This window comes from Mytilus trossulus, chromosome 11 (assembly GCF_036588685.1).
Source record: "Mytilus trossulus isolate FHL-02 chromosome 11, PNRI_Mtr1.1.1.hap1, whole genome shotgun sequence".
Classification (NCBI taxonomy): Eukaryota; Metazoa; Mollusca; class Bivalvia; order Mytilida; family Mytilidae; genus Mytilus; species Mytilus trossulus.
In genome coordinates, this window is record NC_086383.1 from 65,829,859 (window position 1) to 65,846,684 (window position 16,826).

Below are 16,826 nucleotides of genomic sequence, written 5' to 3' on the forward strand. Positions count from 1 at the left end.
TTCCTGTTGTTAATCAGACAGTTTTAATGAACAAATATTTGTAAGAATCATATAAAGTGGGGTCTCATTTTACTTGTTTTGTTCTACTGAATCCATTGATATAATTATTTCACACATTACTTGATTTTTTTTTTTTTTAAGACATCAGGTTTAATGAAAGTTTTGACATTTCACAACAAAACATGTTTATTTATTGTTTATATACAATATAAATACAAGTGTGACTGGTCATTGTATTCAGTTTTGACCACTGATTCATGTGATATATATTTAGTTTATATTTATTACACAACATTGTCCAGTTAATCAGACAAGTTTTGATGTCAGTTGTATTATTCCAGGGTATTGGAATGACAGCATTAATGTGGGCTGCCAGGAGAGGATACCTGGAGATCTGTAGACTCCTCATTAATAGAGGATGTAAGATCAACACCACAGATGTATGTTATCTACTTAGTCTGATCACATTACTATTAATCTACACTAAATCATTTTGTTAATCAGACAGGTTTAATGAACAAATATTTGTAATAATTATATAAAGTGGGGTCTCATTTTACTCTTATTATTGTTCTGAATCAGAAAATATAACTCCTTTTCATGTTTCTTAATTTTTTTTTTTTATTAAAATGAATGATTATACTGAATCTACACTTAATTCCTGTTGTTAATCAGACAGGTTTAACGAACAAATATGTGTAATAATCATATGAAGTGGGGTCTCATTTTACTTGTTTTGTTCTACTGAATCCATTGATATAATTATTTTACACATTTCTTGAAAAAAATATTTTTTTAAGATATCAGGTTTAATGGAAGTTTTGACATTTCACAACAAAACATGTTTATGTATTGTTTATATACAATATAAATACAAGTGTGACTGGTCATTTAATTCAGTTTTGACCACTGATTCAAGTGATATATATTTTGTTTATATTTATTACACAACATTGTCCAGTTTATCAGACAAGTTTTGATGTCAGTTGTATTATTCCAGGGTAGTGGAGGGACAGCATTAATGTGGGCTGCCTATGGAGGACATCTGGAGATCTGTCGACTCCTCATTGATACAGGATGTAAGATCAACATCACAGAAACAGTATGTTATCTACTTAGTCTGATCACATTACTATTAATCTACACTAAATCATGTTGTTAATTAGACAGGTTTAATGAACAAATATTTGTACTAATTATATCAAGTGGGTTCTCATTTTACTCATGTTATTGTTCTTAATTAGAAAATATTTTATTAAAATGAACAATTATACTGAATCTACACTTAATCCTGTTGTTAATTAGACAGTTTTAATAAACAAATATCTGTAAGAATCATATAAAGTGGGGTCTCATTTTGTTTGTTTTGTTCTACTGAATCCATTGATATAATTATTTTACACATTTCTTGAAATTTTTTTTTTTTAAGATATCCGGTTTAATGGAAGTTTTGACATTTCACAAAAAAAAACGGTTGTTTATTTGTTGTTTATGATCAATATAAATACAAGTGTGACTGGTCATTGTATTCAGTTTTGACCACTGATTCAAGTGATATATATTTTGTTTATATTTATTAAATAACCTTGTCCAGTTTATCAGACAAGTTTTAATGTCAGTTGTAGGATATGTTGTATATTATTGATATTGACAACAAAGTATTGTACATTATAGTTACATGTTATTTGGTTATATTATAGAGAGATGGAAGAACAGCTTTACATCTAGCTGCTTATGGGGGACATTTACAGACCACAAGATGTCTGGTAGAAAGAGGTGCCAGTCCCTTGGTTACAACACATGAGGTAATATTTTATAGTATAGGTAGCACTCCACAGTTAGAAAATAAAATTAAAAATGAGCCCCAAAATGTTTATCATCTCCTATTCCTGGATTTTTAATACATTAACCTAACTGTTTGTGTTGTACATGTGCATATGTATGTAATCAGTATCTTCCATAGATTCAATTTTCCAAAGTTAAAAGGGTGAAAATTAATTCCTTGTATGTGTATCCATGGCAACATTCAGCATTTATTTAACATAAAATATTGCAAAAAGGGGGGTGAACATGTCATATATCCCCCCAAAATTTGGATCAAACTAGAATTTCAATGCCTTTGAGTGATACCTTTTTAGAAACTGTTTTCTTAAATCTTCCTAATGATCAAATAAAAAATGGGTGTCTTTCGCCTCATTTTTTCGTAAAATCCAATCACAAAGTTCGTGCGATAAAAAGTTGGGAAAAAACATTACAATAATTGCCGGACCAATGTATAGTATGGACATGCAAATATGGACTGTCATACAGAAAACAGCCTATATTTCATACATTACATAACCTTGATGTTCATATAAACCCAATACAAAGGCTATTTAAATACTCAGCTATCCAAAAATGAATTTTATTGCACACTAGCTCTCGTATTTAAAAAATCCACAGGGGCCAAAATGCGAAACTACACACCTAACTGTGGAGTGCTACCTTAAGGTATTGGGTTTATATGAACATCAAGGTTATGTAATGTATGTAATATAGGCTGTTTTCTGTATGACAGTCCGTATTTGCATTCTAACTTAAGGTGAATTTTTTTCCCTCCTGCCTCAAATTCTTTTATGTTTTCTGTGTTCTACTAGTTGTTACGATGAAAATGGTACCTTAGTTTTTAAAATTGGTTCAGTAATAAAGATTTTATGAAGGTTAGCAGTTGGTGTTGAAACGCTACAAAAAGTGATTTTAAAATAAATGCTGGATCATAGTGAAAAACTTCAAGTCTGTCTCATTATGGGGGTAAATTTCTAAAACTTTTCCCTTTTTTTTTATTTGAAATTATAAAATTGCCTTAAAAGAGGACAAATTGTACATGTTTTAGGTGTTTGAAAGCACTTATAGGTAATTTTTGCTGTAAATAGCATACCTAACCTTGGTTTAGAAGCTCTCAAGCAGGGTATAAATTTCTAACAGTACTGGCATCATTAAATTTAATTAATGCCAAATTATGATATAAAATCCTGCTAAAAATGTTTATTTGACTTATTAGCATTCAAAAATATAAAGCGATACATTCTGAGATTATCATATAAAGCGCAATCTTTGGTTACAAGGGCAAAGCTAACGGGGTACAAATTTAAGACCAAAACATGTCTAAGTGTCAAAATGTGTATATTTGGTTGCTAAGGACAGTAAACAATAAAATTAACATAAATTGCATTCCTAGCAGTTTTTTTTACAATCAGAACTAAAACAAGAACACAAAAGACTAAAGATTTGTGGTCAATTTTAACTTTAAAAGTGCATTTCTGTGCTTTCTGATGTGCCATAAGGTAGCACTCCACAGTTAGAAAAATAAAATTAAAAATGAGCCCCAAAATGTTTTATCATCTCCTATTCCTGGATTTTTAATACATTAACCTAATCTATAGCTTAGCACCGCGGTCTATATAATTAGAGACAAAAAGAATTTTAGCGACAAGAAGCGTCAAGAAGAATGAATTTAGCAACAAGACTCGTCAAGAAGAATGAATTTAGCAACAAGAAGCGGCAAGAAGACTATTTAGCGACAAGAAAACTTAAAAAATTAATTATAAAAATAATTAAAAAAAGGTCCTTTAAACAAACAAAATATTGCTGATGATATATGCTAACTGTCATCAATATTATTCAAATTTAATTTAATTCTGCCAAACATCCTTTTTTGAAAGAAATTGTTCAGACCACAGCCAGGCAAAACACCAAGTGTTATCTTGACTCATTAATTTATACCTTTCACTTTGCTGAAAACAGTGTATACATGATCTTTAACAAATGTTGTCTAATAAAAACTATATAATCCCTTTCTTCTTCACAAATGTTTAAATCTATCAATATTATATGTAAAAAAAAATCACTTTATTACTGCCAGTATATATATCTAAAAAAATAAAAAGTTTAATGCTTTTTTTTTTATATATTTATTCTAATAATAATTTCTAAAGTTTTCTAGTCGCTAAATAGCCTTCTTTTCGCTTCTTGTTGCTTAATTTATTCTTCTTGTTGCTTCTTGACACTTCTTGTCGCTTTTTGATGCTTCTTGTCACTTATTAGTGAGACCCTCGCACCGAAGTCAGTGTAGCGATAAGTGAACACAACAGGGGTCCAGTTAAGCCTTCGGCCAGCATATTATATATATCTGACATGAACCAAAGGTCTGTAAAGTGGACAATATTTGGCAGTAAAATCGCCAAGTTTTTCCATACAGATCATTTATAAATGCAACGTAAAATACGTGACAATTGAGTTTCAAGTCTTGTAGCATTTTTATTGGAAACACAGGCACACACAAAAATTTAAACTCTCTAGGGACTTTTTCTACTAGTAATGTATGTCTGCCTGGACATATTTTACCAGGATAAAGTTATCTCTTACAGAAAACCTTTAGGTCAAGGTAAGCATACGACGGAAGTAGAATTTAAAAGTCTTAAAAGTTCCAGGCATATAAACGTTGAAAATATGCTTATTATACTTATAGTCCCAGAAACTTTTTAGCAAAAGCATGTACTTAAACAAAAGCAATACATTTGTACAAACAAAAATTACACCAGGCAGATTTTGTTTCTATAAAATAAAATATTATACCTACCTGCCTACCCATGACAAAAAATGTACCGAGCTTAGATATTTTTGGAGAAAGAAAAATAAAACATTTTACCTACCTACCTACCCTGTTTCAAAACATAGGGTCGGAAAAGGGCAAACAAACAATATTTTAATATAGGCCTTATCAGATGAAAGCAATATAAAGATTTGTCTGTATTTCAGGGTGAGACTCCATATGATATAGCAGCCACATGGAAACAGGGGCAATATAAAGAAGTGATGGAATACTTACAGGTACATATAGTGATAGATATGGTGTTGAATTGCATATGCTTACACTTAGAATGAATCAAGTAGAAAATCAGTGACAAAAAATAAATAATATAAACTAAGAAATTAAATGCCACAAAACCAAGATACTTCAGGAGAGATATTTTATAAATTAAACATTCTTCAAGTCTTGAACAAAAAATTTCAAATTCTAATGAAATTATTTGTTATCACGATTTTGATTGGACAACATGATATATTTGAGATCCTAAATTCCACGCTTTAACGGACTTTAACTAAACTTAGTGGAATAGCCTTCATTTTTCAATTCAAGAATTTATTGTTGTGTCTTTTATTTCATTCTAAAGTTTTTCGCATTTATTTTTATCTTGCTTAAAGATATATGGATTGATATTTGGTATATAGTTCCACCATGACAAATTACAGATCCAGTTCAGATTTGGTTCCAGTCTGATGATTTTTTGCAGAGTTTTGTTCCTTGGACTTCGAAAAATTCATGCAAATATTCAGTTTTCCACACTTTTTATATGACCGCAAAAAACTTGCGTCGTATAATGCTATGGTGTTGTCGTCGGCGTCGTCCGAAGATTCATTTTGTTTCCAGACAATAACTTTAGTTTAAGTGAATGGATCTCTAAGAAATTTCACCAGAAGGGTTAATACCACAAAAGGAAAGTTGGGATTTTTTTGGGGGTTATGGTACCAACAATTTAGGAATTAGGGACTAAAAAGGGGCCAAAAACAAGCATTTTTGTTGTTTCCGGACAATAACTTGTGTGTTAGTGTATAGATCTCTCAGAAATTGTACCACAAGGTTCCATATCACAAAGGGAAGGCTGGGATTGAGTTTGGGGGTAATTGCTTCAACGGTTCAGGAATTAAGGGCAAAAAATGGGCCAAAAACAAGTATTTTTCTTGTTTCCAGACAGTATGGATCTTTCTAAAATTGTACTACAAGGTTCCATACCACAAAGGGAAGGCTGGGATTAATTTCGGTTCGCGGTAATTACTCCAAGGGGGACAGGGTTCAAAAAGTTTTGGGGGATTTTTTTGGGGGGTTCATATTTTTTTTTTCAAAATTTTTGAGAATTCAAATGATTGCACAGTATTGCACAAAAGCAAGAAATCTTCAATTGCACAGTATTGCGCAATAGCAAGAAATTTTCAATTGCACAGTAATGCGCAATAGCGATAGCAAGAAATCTTCAATTGCACCTTATTACGCAATAGCACAGTATTGGGCAATAGCAAGAAATCTTCAATTGCACAATAGCAAGAAATCTTTAATTGCACAGTCTTGCGCAATAGCAAGAAATCTTTAATTGCACAGTCTTGCGCAATAGCAAGAAATCTTCAATTGCACTGTATTGCGCAATAGCAGGAAATCTTCAATTGCACAGTATTGCATAATCGCAAGAAATCTTCTATTGCACTGTATTGCACAATAGCAAGAAATCTCCAATTGCACAGTATTGTGAAATAGCAAGAAATCGTCAATTGCACAGTATTGTGCAATAGCACAGTATTGCAAAATAGCAATAGCACAGTATTGCACAATAGAACAGTATTGTGCAATAGCAAGAAATCTTCAATTGCACAGTATTGCGCAATAGCAAGAAATCTTCAATTGCATTGTATTGCACAATAGCAATAAATCTTGAATTGGCCAGTATTTTTGAGAATTCAAATGATTGCACAGTATTGCACAAAAGCAAGAAATCTTCAATTGCACAGTATTGAACAATAGCAAGAAATTTTCAATTGCACAGTAATGCGTAATAGCACAATATTGCGCAATAGCAAGAATTCTTCAATTGCACCTTATTACGCAATAGCACAGTATTGGGCAATAGCAAGAAATCTTCAATTGCACAATAGCAAGAAATCTTTAATTGCACAGTCTTGCGCAATAGCAAGAAATCTTCAATTGCACAGTCTTGCGCAATAGCAAGAAATCTTCAATTGCACAGTATTGCGCAATAGCAAGAAATCTTAAATTCCATTGTATTGCGCAATAGCAAGAAATCTTGAATTGGCCAGTATTGCGCGATAGCAAGAAATCTTCAAGTGCACAGTATTACACAAAAGCAAGAAATCTTAAATTGCACAGTATAATATTGCGCAATAGCAAGAACTCTTCAATTGAAAATAAATACAAATCTTTTAACCAATTTCAATGGGATTAATTTAAAGTCATTAATTTTTAGCTCACCTGGCCCGAAGGGCCAAGTGAACTTTTCTCATCACTTGGCGTCCGTCGTCTGTCGTAGTCTGTCGTCCGTCGTCGTTCACTTTTACAAAAATCTTCTCCTCTGAAACTACTGGGCCAAATTTAACCAAACTTGGCCACAATCATCATTGGGGTATCTAGTTTAAAAATGTGTCTAGTGACCCGGCCAACCAACAAAGATGGCCGCCATGGGTAAAATGCAGATCAAGATCTATTTGCCCTCAAATTTTCAGATGAATTGGACAACCCGTTGTTGGGTTGCTGCCCCTTAATTGGGAATTTTAAGGAAATTTTGCTGTTTTTGGTTATTATCTTCAATATTATTATAGATAAAGATAAACTGTAAACAGCAATAATGTTCAGCAAAGAAAGATTTACAAATAAGTTAACATGACTGAAATGGTCAGTTGACCCCTTTAGGAGTTATTGCCCTTTATAGTCAATATTTAACCATTTTTCGTAAATCTTAGTTATCTTTTACAAAAATCTTCTCCTCGGAAACTACTGGGCCAAAATAAAACATAGGGGTAAAATGCAGTTTTTGGCTTATAACTCAAAAACCAAAGCATTTAGAGCAAATTGATGGGGTTAAATTGTTAATCAGGTCATGATCTATCTGCCCTAAAATTTTCAGATGGATTGGACAATCCGTTGTTGGGTTGCTGCCCCTGAATTGGTTATTTTAAGGGAATTTTGCTATTTTTGGTTTTTATCTTGAATGTTATTATAGATAGAGATAAACTGTAAAGAGCAATAATGTACAGCAAAGAAAGACCTAAAAATAAGTCAACATGACCAAAATGGTCATTTGACCCTCTAAGGAGTTATTGTCCTTTAGAGTCAATTTTTTACAATTTTCATAAAATTTGTAAATTTTTACTAATATTTTCCACTGAATCTACTGGGCCAAGTTCATAATAGATAGAGATAATTTTAAGCAGCAAGAATGTTCAGTAAAGTTAGTAAGATGTACAAACACATCACATCACCAAAACACAATTTTGTCATGAATCCATCTGCTTCCTTTGTTTAATATTCACATAGACCAAGGTGAGCAACACAGGCTCTTAAGAGCCTCTAGTTGGGGGTTCTAACCTTGTAATACTTTTAAGCTCACCTGGCCCAAAGGACCAAGTGAGCTTTTCTCATCACTTGGCGTCGGTCGTCCGTTGTTAACTTTTACAAAAATCTTCTCCTCTGAAACTACTGGTCCAAATTTAACCAAACTTGGCCACAATCATCATTGGGGTATCTAGTTTAAAAAATGTGTTCGTTGACCATGCATACCAACCAAGATGGCCGCCATGGCTAAAAATAGAACATAGATGTAGATTTTGGCTTATATCTCTGAAACCAAAGCATTTAGGGTTAATCTGACATGGGGGTGAACATGTTTATCAGGTCAAGATCTATCTGTCCTGAAATTTTCAGATGAATCGGCAACCCATTGTTGGGTTGCTGCCCCTGAATTGGTAATTTTAAGGAAATTTTTCCATTTTTGGTTATTATCTTAATATCATTATAGATAGAGATAAACTGTAAACAGCAATAATGTTCAGCAAAGTAAGATCTAAAAATAAGTCAACATGACCAACCCTTAAGGAGTTATTGCCCTTTATAGTCAATTTTTTACATTTTTTGTAATCTTTTACAAAAATCTTCTCCTGAAACTTCTAAGACAAATTTAACCAAACTTGTCCACAATCATCACTAGGATATCTATTTTTAAAAATGTGTGTGATGACCAGGCCCTCGAACCAAGATGGCCGACATGGCTAAAAATAGTACATAGGGTAAAATGCAGTTTTTGGCTCATATCTCTGAAACCAAAGCATTTAGAGCAAATCTTTCAGGATAAAATTGTTCATTATGTGAAGATCTATCTGCCCTGAAATTTTCAGACCAATCAGGTAACCCGTTGTTGGATTGCTGCCCCTGAATTGGTAATTTTAAGAAAAATTTTCAGCTTTTGGTTATTATCTTGAATATTATTATAGATAGAGATAAACTGTAAACAGCAATAATGTACAGGAAAGTAAGACCTACAAATAAGTCAACTTGACCAAAATAGTCAAATGACCCCTCAAGGAGTTATTGCCCTTTATAGTCAATTTTTAACAATTTTCATAAATTTTGTAAATTTTTACAAAATATTTTCCACTATAACTACTGGGCAAAGTTCATCATAGATAGAGATAATTGTAAGCAGCAAGAATTTTCAGTAAAGTAAGATCTACAAACACATCACCATCACTATAACACAATTTTGTCATTAATTCATCTGTGTTCTTTGTTTAATATTCACATAGACCAAGGTGAGTGACACAGGCCCCTTAGAGCCTCTAGTTTGGATATTGGGCCCCATTTTTAAATTGGGCTACATTGTGGTCAAAAGAATCTAACATTAAACTTTGTTTGATTTCATCAAAAACTGAATTATTGCGGCTGTATGATATGCTGAATCTTATTGTGCATATAGATTTCATATTTCGGGCCCTGTTTTCAAGTTAGTCCATATTAAGGTTTGAAGGGTCCAAAATTAAACTTTGTTTGATTTCAACTAAAATTAAATTTTTGGTGTTTTTTTTATATGCAGATTCTAACCATGTTGTTAGATTTTGGATATCAGACCATTCTAGGTAAATTAAATGTCCCATTTCGAATTTTTAAGGTCTTTGACCACATTTATTTTGTGTCAGAAACTTATATTTTGTCAAAATTTGATCACAGCTTGAATATCGTGTCAAAAATTGCCCCAACTGTTCAGGGTTAGACCTCTGCAGTCGTATCTGGCTGCGCTCAGCGAAGCATTTTATTTCTATCATGCTTAAAGATATTGATTTGATATTTGTTATATAGATTACAACATGACAAGTTAGAAATCCAGTTAGAATTTTGTTCCAGTAAAAAGATTTTTTATCCGGTAGGGTACTGTGTATTGCCATTCAATGCTCTCTTACCTCAAAAACTTTATGAGATAGGTAAAAACTGTTTGAAGCAAAAGGGGTCAGCAATACATGATCTACAAATTGTCAATATGGCCATAAACAATAGACCATAGGAGTTATTGTTCTTAAATGACATTTTTTACTGATCTTAGTGCTTTTGCTCATTACCTTGAAAACTATAATAGAAAAGTATTAACTGTAAACAGCAAAGATAATCAGAAATGCAAGATCTATAAAATTGCCAATACAACCAAAACAACTGGATGACTTCTAAGGGAATTATAGCCTTAAACGACAAGACATGGCTGCAATATAGTTAATAATAGAACATGAGGGTAAAATGTGTTAATTGTCTTAATCCTTGAAACCACAATAGGTGGAGAAAATCTGTCGGGGGCAAAATACTGATTGTCAAGATCTACCTACCTCCTATTTTCACCAAATAATCTTGTTGATTATTCTTCCAACATTGAGCTTGTGAGGTGCGTTTGACTCCAGTCTTGATTAACCCTCGGTATGTCCTGGTTTGCTTAGGGTACTCAGGCTTCCTCCACCAATAAAAACTGATTTTCACAATATAGCCAATAACACTGAAATTAGCATTAAACACCAGCAATTACTCAATCATTGAATTAAGTAATCAATCCAATTTAGTTTTAGCAAAAATGCCAAAGTGAACGATACAAGTTTTTTTGAGCCTCTTGTTTGTTTTTCATTTATGCTTTTTATCTTTAAAACCATAAAACTTGGTCAAGGCAAAATAATCAGTAAGACAGGTTTTGGTCCATAGTTTCCATTAAACACAAATATTCTTGCTGCATTGTATATTTTTTTTGGGAACAGATAAACCAGGTTTAATCCACCATTTTCTACATAAGAAAATGCCAGTACCAAGTCAGGAATATGACAGTTGTGTCATCCATTCATTAGATGTGTTTCAGCTTTTGATTTTGCCATTTACTTAGGGACTTTCGGCTTAGAATTTTCATCGGAGTTTGATAATTTTGTTATTTTACTTTTTATATACCTGCAAGGGGATTTTCCAAATTAAAAAAAAAACTGTTCCCTTTAAACTATATCTCTTTTACTCTGAGCAACACATTATCCTGAAAATATAAAAATGTGTTGGATATATTTTATGTAATGTGGAACATTGGTATTACATATATATTGGTATTATGTCATTGTATATTATTTTTTGGGGGGTTTATATCTTAAAATTTTAATAGTTCTTCAAGGGACATGAGTGACGATGTATTCACAGTGCATATTACTTATTTTTTAGACTGTCATGTCAGAGAAATCTCCAGGTGTGACTGCTGGTCAAGGGATAGAAGGTAATTTTCTTTAACTTGTTTTATTATTATATATATATTATTCAAACTATTCATTAGTTTTAACACATTACATGTTATGACATAAACCAAAATATTGTCCATGTAAACAGCAAAACAGTCACTATAAATATATGATCAATGTCATTGCACACAGAGTTATTGCTTTCTCCACGAGTGAATTGATAATACGAGTGACATTTCTCTATAATCCTAAGAATATGTGTCAGTTTTGAGATAATTTAATAAACTAAGTCGTTGGCACAAGATGTGCTTTTTCTACCTTTTCTATTCCTTGTTATAAAAAGAAATTTTATAAACTGGTGTCAATTGTTTATCGGGATACAAAATTTTAGAAAGGGACAAATGATTCAAAGATTCCGACAAGGAGCCAGTTCTGCCATTTGTGACTTCTCAACCCTTATCGCTTCACTAACAAATTATGTTAACGTAAGTGGGCGAGAATGCCAGAGTAGTTAAGATTGCTTTTTAATTGGTGCTTTATTTTAAGAACGACAGTAGATTTCTTTAATTTACAAAAATAGATTTATAAATGACGCAAAACTAATTCATTATTTAGGGTAAATGACGCACTTGAGGCTTAAATTAAAATATTGTTTGTTTGCCCTTTACTGACCGACCCTATAAATTCGTTCCGCTAAAAAATATTTTATTTGTATTTACAAGTAAGATTTTATTTCAATTTATTTTGTCATTCCTACCAAAAATCTTATATTTGTATTTCCCGCTCAAAACTTTTTTACCAGAATCCTCTGGTTTTATCTTTCCTGTATAAGGTCAAGTCTGTTTGGTATCACTTGAGCGTTTGACATGAACACTTGCATTTAGAGTTTCAAATCGATGTTGAAAGCTGAAATCATGATATGACGAACGTTACTCTGTGTCTTTTTGCTTGAAGAGCAGGGTTCATTCAAAATGTTCGTCCAATACAAAATTGTCAACGTGTGCACAAAATATTTGTATCCCGTTATGTTGGGATGGCCTTTGGTGATATGTAGATCAGGATGATTATGTTTACGATGCCTTCGACTAAACTGGTTAGCCGTTCCATCTATAGCTTAGCACCGCGGTCTATATAATTAGAGACAAGAAGAATTTTAGCAACAAGAAGCGTCAAGAAGAATGAATTTAGCAACAAGAAGCGACAAGAAGACTATTTAGCGACAAGAAAACTTTAAAAAATTAATTATAAAAATAATTAAAAAAAGGTCCTTTAAACAAACAAAATATTGCTGATGAAATATGCTAACTGTCATCAATATTATTCAAATTTAATTTAATTCTGCCAAACATCCTTTTTTGAAAGAAATTGTTCAGACCACAGCCAGGCAAAACACCAAGTGTTATCTTGACTCATTAATTCATACCTTTCACTTTGCTTAAAACAGTGCATACATGATCTTTAACATATGTTGTCTAATAAAAACTATATAATCCCTTTCTTCTTCACAAATATTTAATTCTATCAATATTATATATAAAAAAAAAATGAAAATCACTTTATTACTGCCCGTATATATATCTAAAAAAATAAAAAGTTCAATGTTTTTTAGCTCACCTGTCCCACAGAGCCAAGTGAGCTTTTCCCATCACTTGGCGTCCAGCGTCTGGCGTCGTCGTCCGTCGTCGTCGTCTGTCGTCGTTAGCTTTTAGAAAAATCTTCTCCTCTGAAACAACTGGGCCAAATTTAACCAAACTTAGCCACAATCATCATTGGGGTATCTAGTTTCAAAAATGTGTGGCGTGACCCGGTCAACCATCCAAGATGGCCGCCACAGCTAAAAATAGAACATAGGGGTAAAATGCAGTTTTTGGCTTAAAACTCAAAAACCAAAGCATTTAAAGCAAATCTAATCAAAAATTGTTTATAAGGTCAAGATCTATCTGCCCTGAAATTTTTAGACGAATCCAACAACCCACTGTTGGGTTGCTGCCCCTGAATTTGTAATTTTAAGGAAATTTTGATGTTTTTGGTTATTATCTTGAATATTATAGATAGAGATAAACTGTAAACAGCAATAATGTTCAGCAAAGTAAGATTTACAAATAAGTCAACATGTCCAAAATGGTCAGTTGACCCCTTCAGGAATTATTGCCCTTTATAGTCAATTTTTATCTATTTTTCGTAAATCTTAGTTATCTTTTACAAAAATCTTCTCCTCTGAAACTACTGGACCAAATTAAACCAAACTTGGCCACAATCATCATTGGGGTATCTAGTTTCAAAAAGGTGTGGCGTGACCCGGCCAACCAACCAAGATGGGCGCCATGGCTAAAAATAGAACATAGGGGTAAAATGCAGTTTTTGGCTTATAACTCAAAAACCAAAGCATTTAGAGCAAATCTGACATGGATAAAATTGTTAATCAGATCAATATCTATCTGCCTTGTAATTTTCAGACAAATCAGACAACCTGTTGTTGGGTTGCTGCCCCTGAATTGGTAATTTTAAGGAATTTTTGCTGTTTTTGGTTATTTTGAATATTATTATAGATAAAGATAAACTTTTAACAGCAAAAATGTTCAGCAAAGTAAGATTTACAAATAAGTCAACATGACCGAAATGGTCAATTGACCCCCTAAGGAGTTATTGTCCTTCATAGTCAATTTTTAACAATTTTCATAAAATTTGTAAATTTTTATTAACATATTCCACTAAAACTACTGGGCCAAGTTCATTATAGATAGAGATAATTGTAAGCAGCAAGACTGTTAAGTAAAGTAAGATGTACAAACACATCACCATCACCAAAGGGTGCTATAAACAGTTTCGTATAAAAAACTAGGGGTTATTCCCCGACTAAAAATAACCATGGAGGGAAACCCCTGTTTATTTACTTACTTGGTGAAAAAGTATCATGTTTTTTGTATTTTATTGTAAAAATTAGTTAATTAGCTTTCAATTAAAACAGGTTGAATGATTAAAATAATTTTAAAAATTATATTAAATATACATGTTTCAAGGGGAGACAACACTGTAAACAGTGAAAATTGAAAACTTATTTGCAGCCACTGTAGCAGCAATAACATTTAGGAGACAACTTGATTATACTATTTCTGGATCATTATTCCTTTTTATACGACCGCAAATTTTGAAAAAATTTTCGTCGTATATTGCTATCACGTTGGCGTCGTCGTCGTCGTCGTCCGAATACTTTTAGTTTTCGCACTCTAACTTTAGTAAAAGTGAATAGAAATCTATTAAATTTTAACACAAGGTTTATGACCATAAAAGGAAGGCTGGTATTGGTTTTAGGAGTTTTGGTCCCAACATTTTAGGAATTAGGGGCCAAAAAGGGCCCAAATAAGCATTTTCTTGGTTTTCGCACTATAACTTTAGTTTTAGTTAATAGAAATCTATGAAATTTTGACACAAGGTTTATGACCATAAAAGAAAGGTTGGGATTGATTTTGGGAGTTTTGGTTTCAACAGTTTAGGAATTAGGGGCCAAAAAAGGGCCCAAATAAGCATTATTCTTGGTTTTCGCACAATAACTTTAGTTAAAGTAAATAGAAATCAATGAAATTTGAACACAATGTTTATGACCACAAAAGGAAGGTTGGTATTGATTTTGGGAGTTTCAGTCCCAACAGTTTAGGAATTCGGGGCCAAAAAGGGACCCAAATAAGCATTTTTCTTGGTTTTCGCACCATAGCGTTAGTATTAGTAAATAGAAATCTATGAAATTTAAACACAAGGTTTATGACTATAAAAGGAAGGTTGGTATTGATTTTTGGAGTTTTGGTCCCAACAGTTAAGGAAAAAGGGGCCCAAAGGGTCCAAAATTAAACTTTGTTTGATTTCATCAAAATTGAATAATTGGGGTTCTTTAATATGCCGAATCTAACTGTGTATGTAGATTCTTAATTTTTGGTCCCGTTTTCAAATTGGTCTATATTAAGGTCCAAAGGGTCCAAAATTAAACTTAGTTTGATTTTAACAAAAATTGAAACCTTGGGGTTCTTTGATATGCTGAATCTAAAAATGTACTTAGATTTTTGATTATTGGCCCAGTTTTCAAGTTGGCCCAAATCGAGGTCCAAAATTAAACATTGTTTGATTTCATCAAAAATTGAATAATTGGGGTTCTTTGATATGCCAAATCTAACGGTGTATGTAGATTCTTAATTTTTGGTCCAGTTTTAAAATTGGTCTAAATAAAAGTGCAAAGGGTCCAAAATTAAACTAAGTTTGATTTTAACAAAAATTAAATTCTTGGGCCTCTTTGATATGCTGAATCTAAACATGTACTTAGATTTTTGATTATGGGCCCAGTTTTCAAGTTGGTCCAAATCAGGATCTAAAATTATTATATTAAGTATTGTGCAATAGCAAGTCTTTTCAATTGCACAGTATTGTGCAATGGCAAGAAATATCTAATTTCACAATATTGTGAAATAGCAAATTTTTTTTTAATTAAGAGTTATCTTTCTTTGTCCAGTATAGTAAGCAAGAAATATCTGCAAGAATTTTTTTTTTAATTGGAGTTATCTTTCTTTGTCCAGGATCAACTTAAATCTTTGTTATATACCATATACAATGTATATTCACTTTTTACTACCAACTGATAAATTTTACCATTCAGTGATAACAAGCAGTTTTTTTTACATCTTAATATTTTATGATGTATTTAAATGAGTAGTAATTGTTGCAAACTCCATTAGAATATTTTAATTGAAATTAGTTTTGGAATAAGGGAAAGGGGGATGTGAATAAAAAATTGGGTTCAATTTTTCTCATTTGAAATTTCATAAATAAAAAGAAAATTTCTTCAAACATTTTTTTGAGAGGATTATAATTCAACAGCATAGTGAATTGCTCTAAGAGAAAACAAAAAAATTAAGTTCATTTGAATACATTCATTCTGTGTCAGAAACCTATGCTGTGTCAACTATTTAATCACAATCCAAATTTAGAGCGGAATCCAGCTTGAATGTTGTGTCCATACTTGCCCCAACCGTTCAGGGTTCAACCTCTGCGGTCGTATAAAGCTACGCCCTGCGGAGCATCTGGTTTACAGCTTTATAACAATTATCAGTGAAGTATTCCACAGATAGTGACATACTGAATTGCCTACAGGTCCATTTTAATACGATCGCTGGTTGTATATTGGTATGACGTTGGCGTCTTCGTCGTCCGAAGACAATTGTTTTTCGCACTATAACTTTAGTAAAAGTAAATAGAAATCTATGAGATTTAAGCTTATGACCATAAAAGGAAGGTTTGGATTGTGTTCTGGAGTTTTGGTCCCAACAGTTTAGGAATAAGGGGCCAAAAAGAGCCCAAATAAGCATTTTTCTTGATTTTCGCTCAATAACCTTAGTATAAGTAAACAGAAATCTGTTAAATTTTACCATAAGGTTATGACCACATATGGAAGGTTGAGATTAATTTTTCGAGTTTTGGTCCAAACAGTTAAGGAATAA

At 32.3% G+C, this 16,826-nt stretch overlaps 2 protein-coding genes across 3 annotated transcripts in view; one reads left to right on the forward strand and one right to left on the reverse strand.

Annotated features, from left to right (window-relative positions):
- LOC134691429 (biogenesis of lysosome-related organelles complex 1 subunit 5-like) overlaps positions 1-16,826 on the reverse strand; it is a 280,858-nt gene that overhangs the window by 200,586 nt on the left and 63,446 nt on the right. The window lies entirely within an intron of this gene.
- The window catches only part of LOC134691428 (uncharacterized), a 58,530-nt gene continuing 42,715 nt past the window's right edge, over positions 1,012-16,826 (forward strand). The window contains exons 1-4 of the mRNA XM_063551952.1: positions 1,012-1,102; positions 1,701-1,805; positions 4,798-4,869; positions 11,330-11,381. Coding sequence (XP_063408022.1) covers positions 1,022-1,102; positions 1,701-1,805; positions 4,798-4,869; positions 11,330-11,381 — 310 coding nt within the window. The 5' untranslated portion in view covers positions 1,012-1,021. The remainder of the gene's footprint in view (positions 1,103-1,700; positions 1,806-4,797; positions 4,870-11,329; positions 11,382-16,826) is intronic.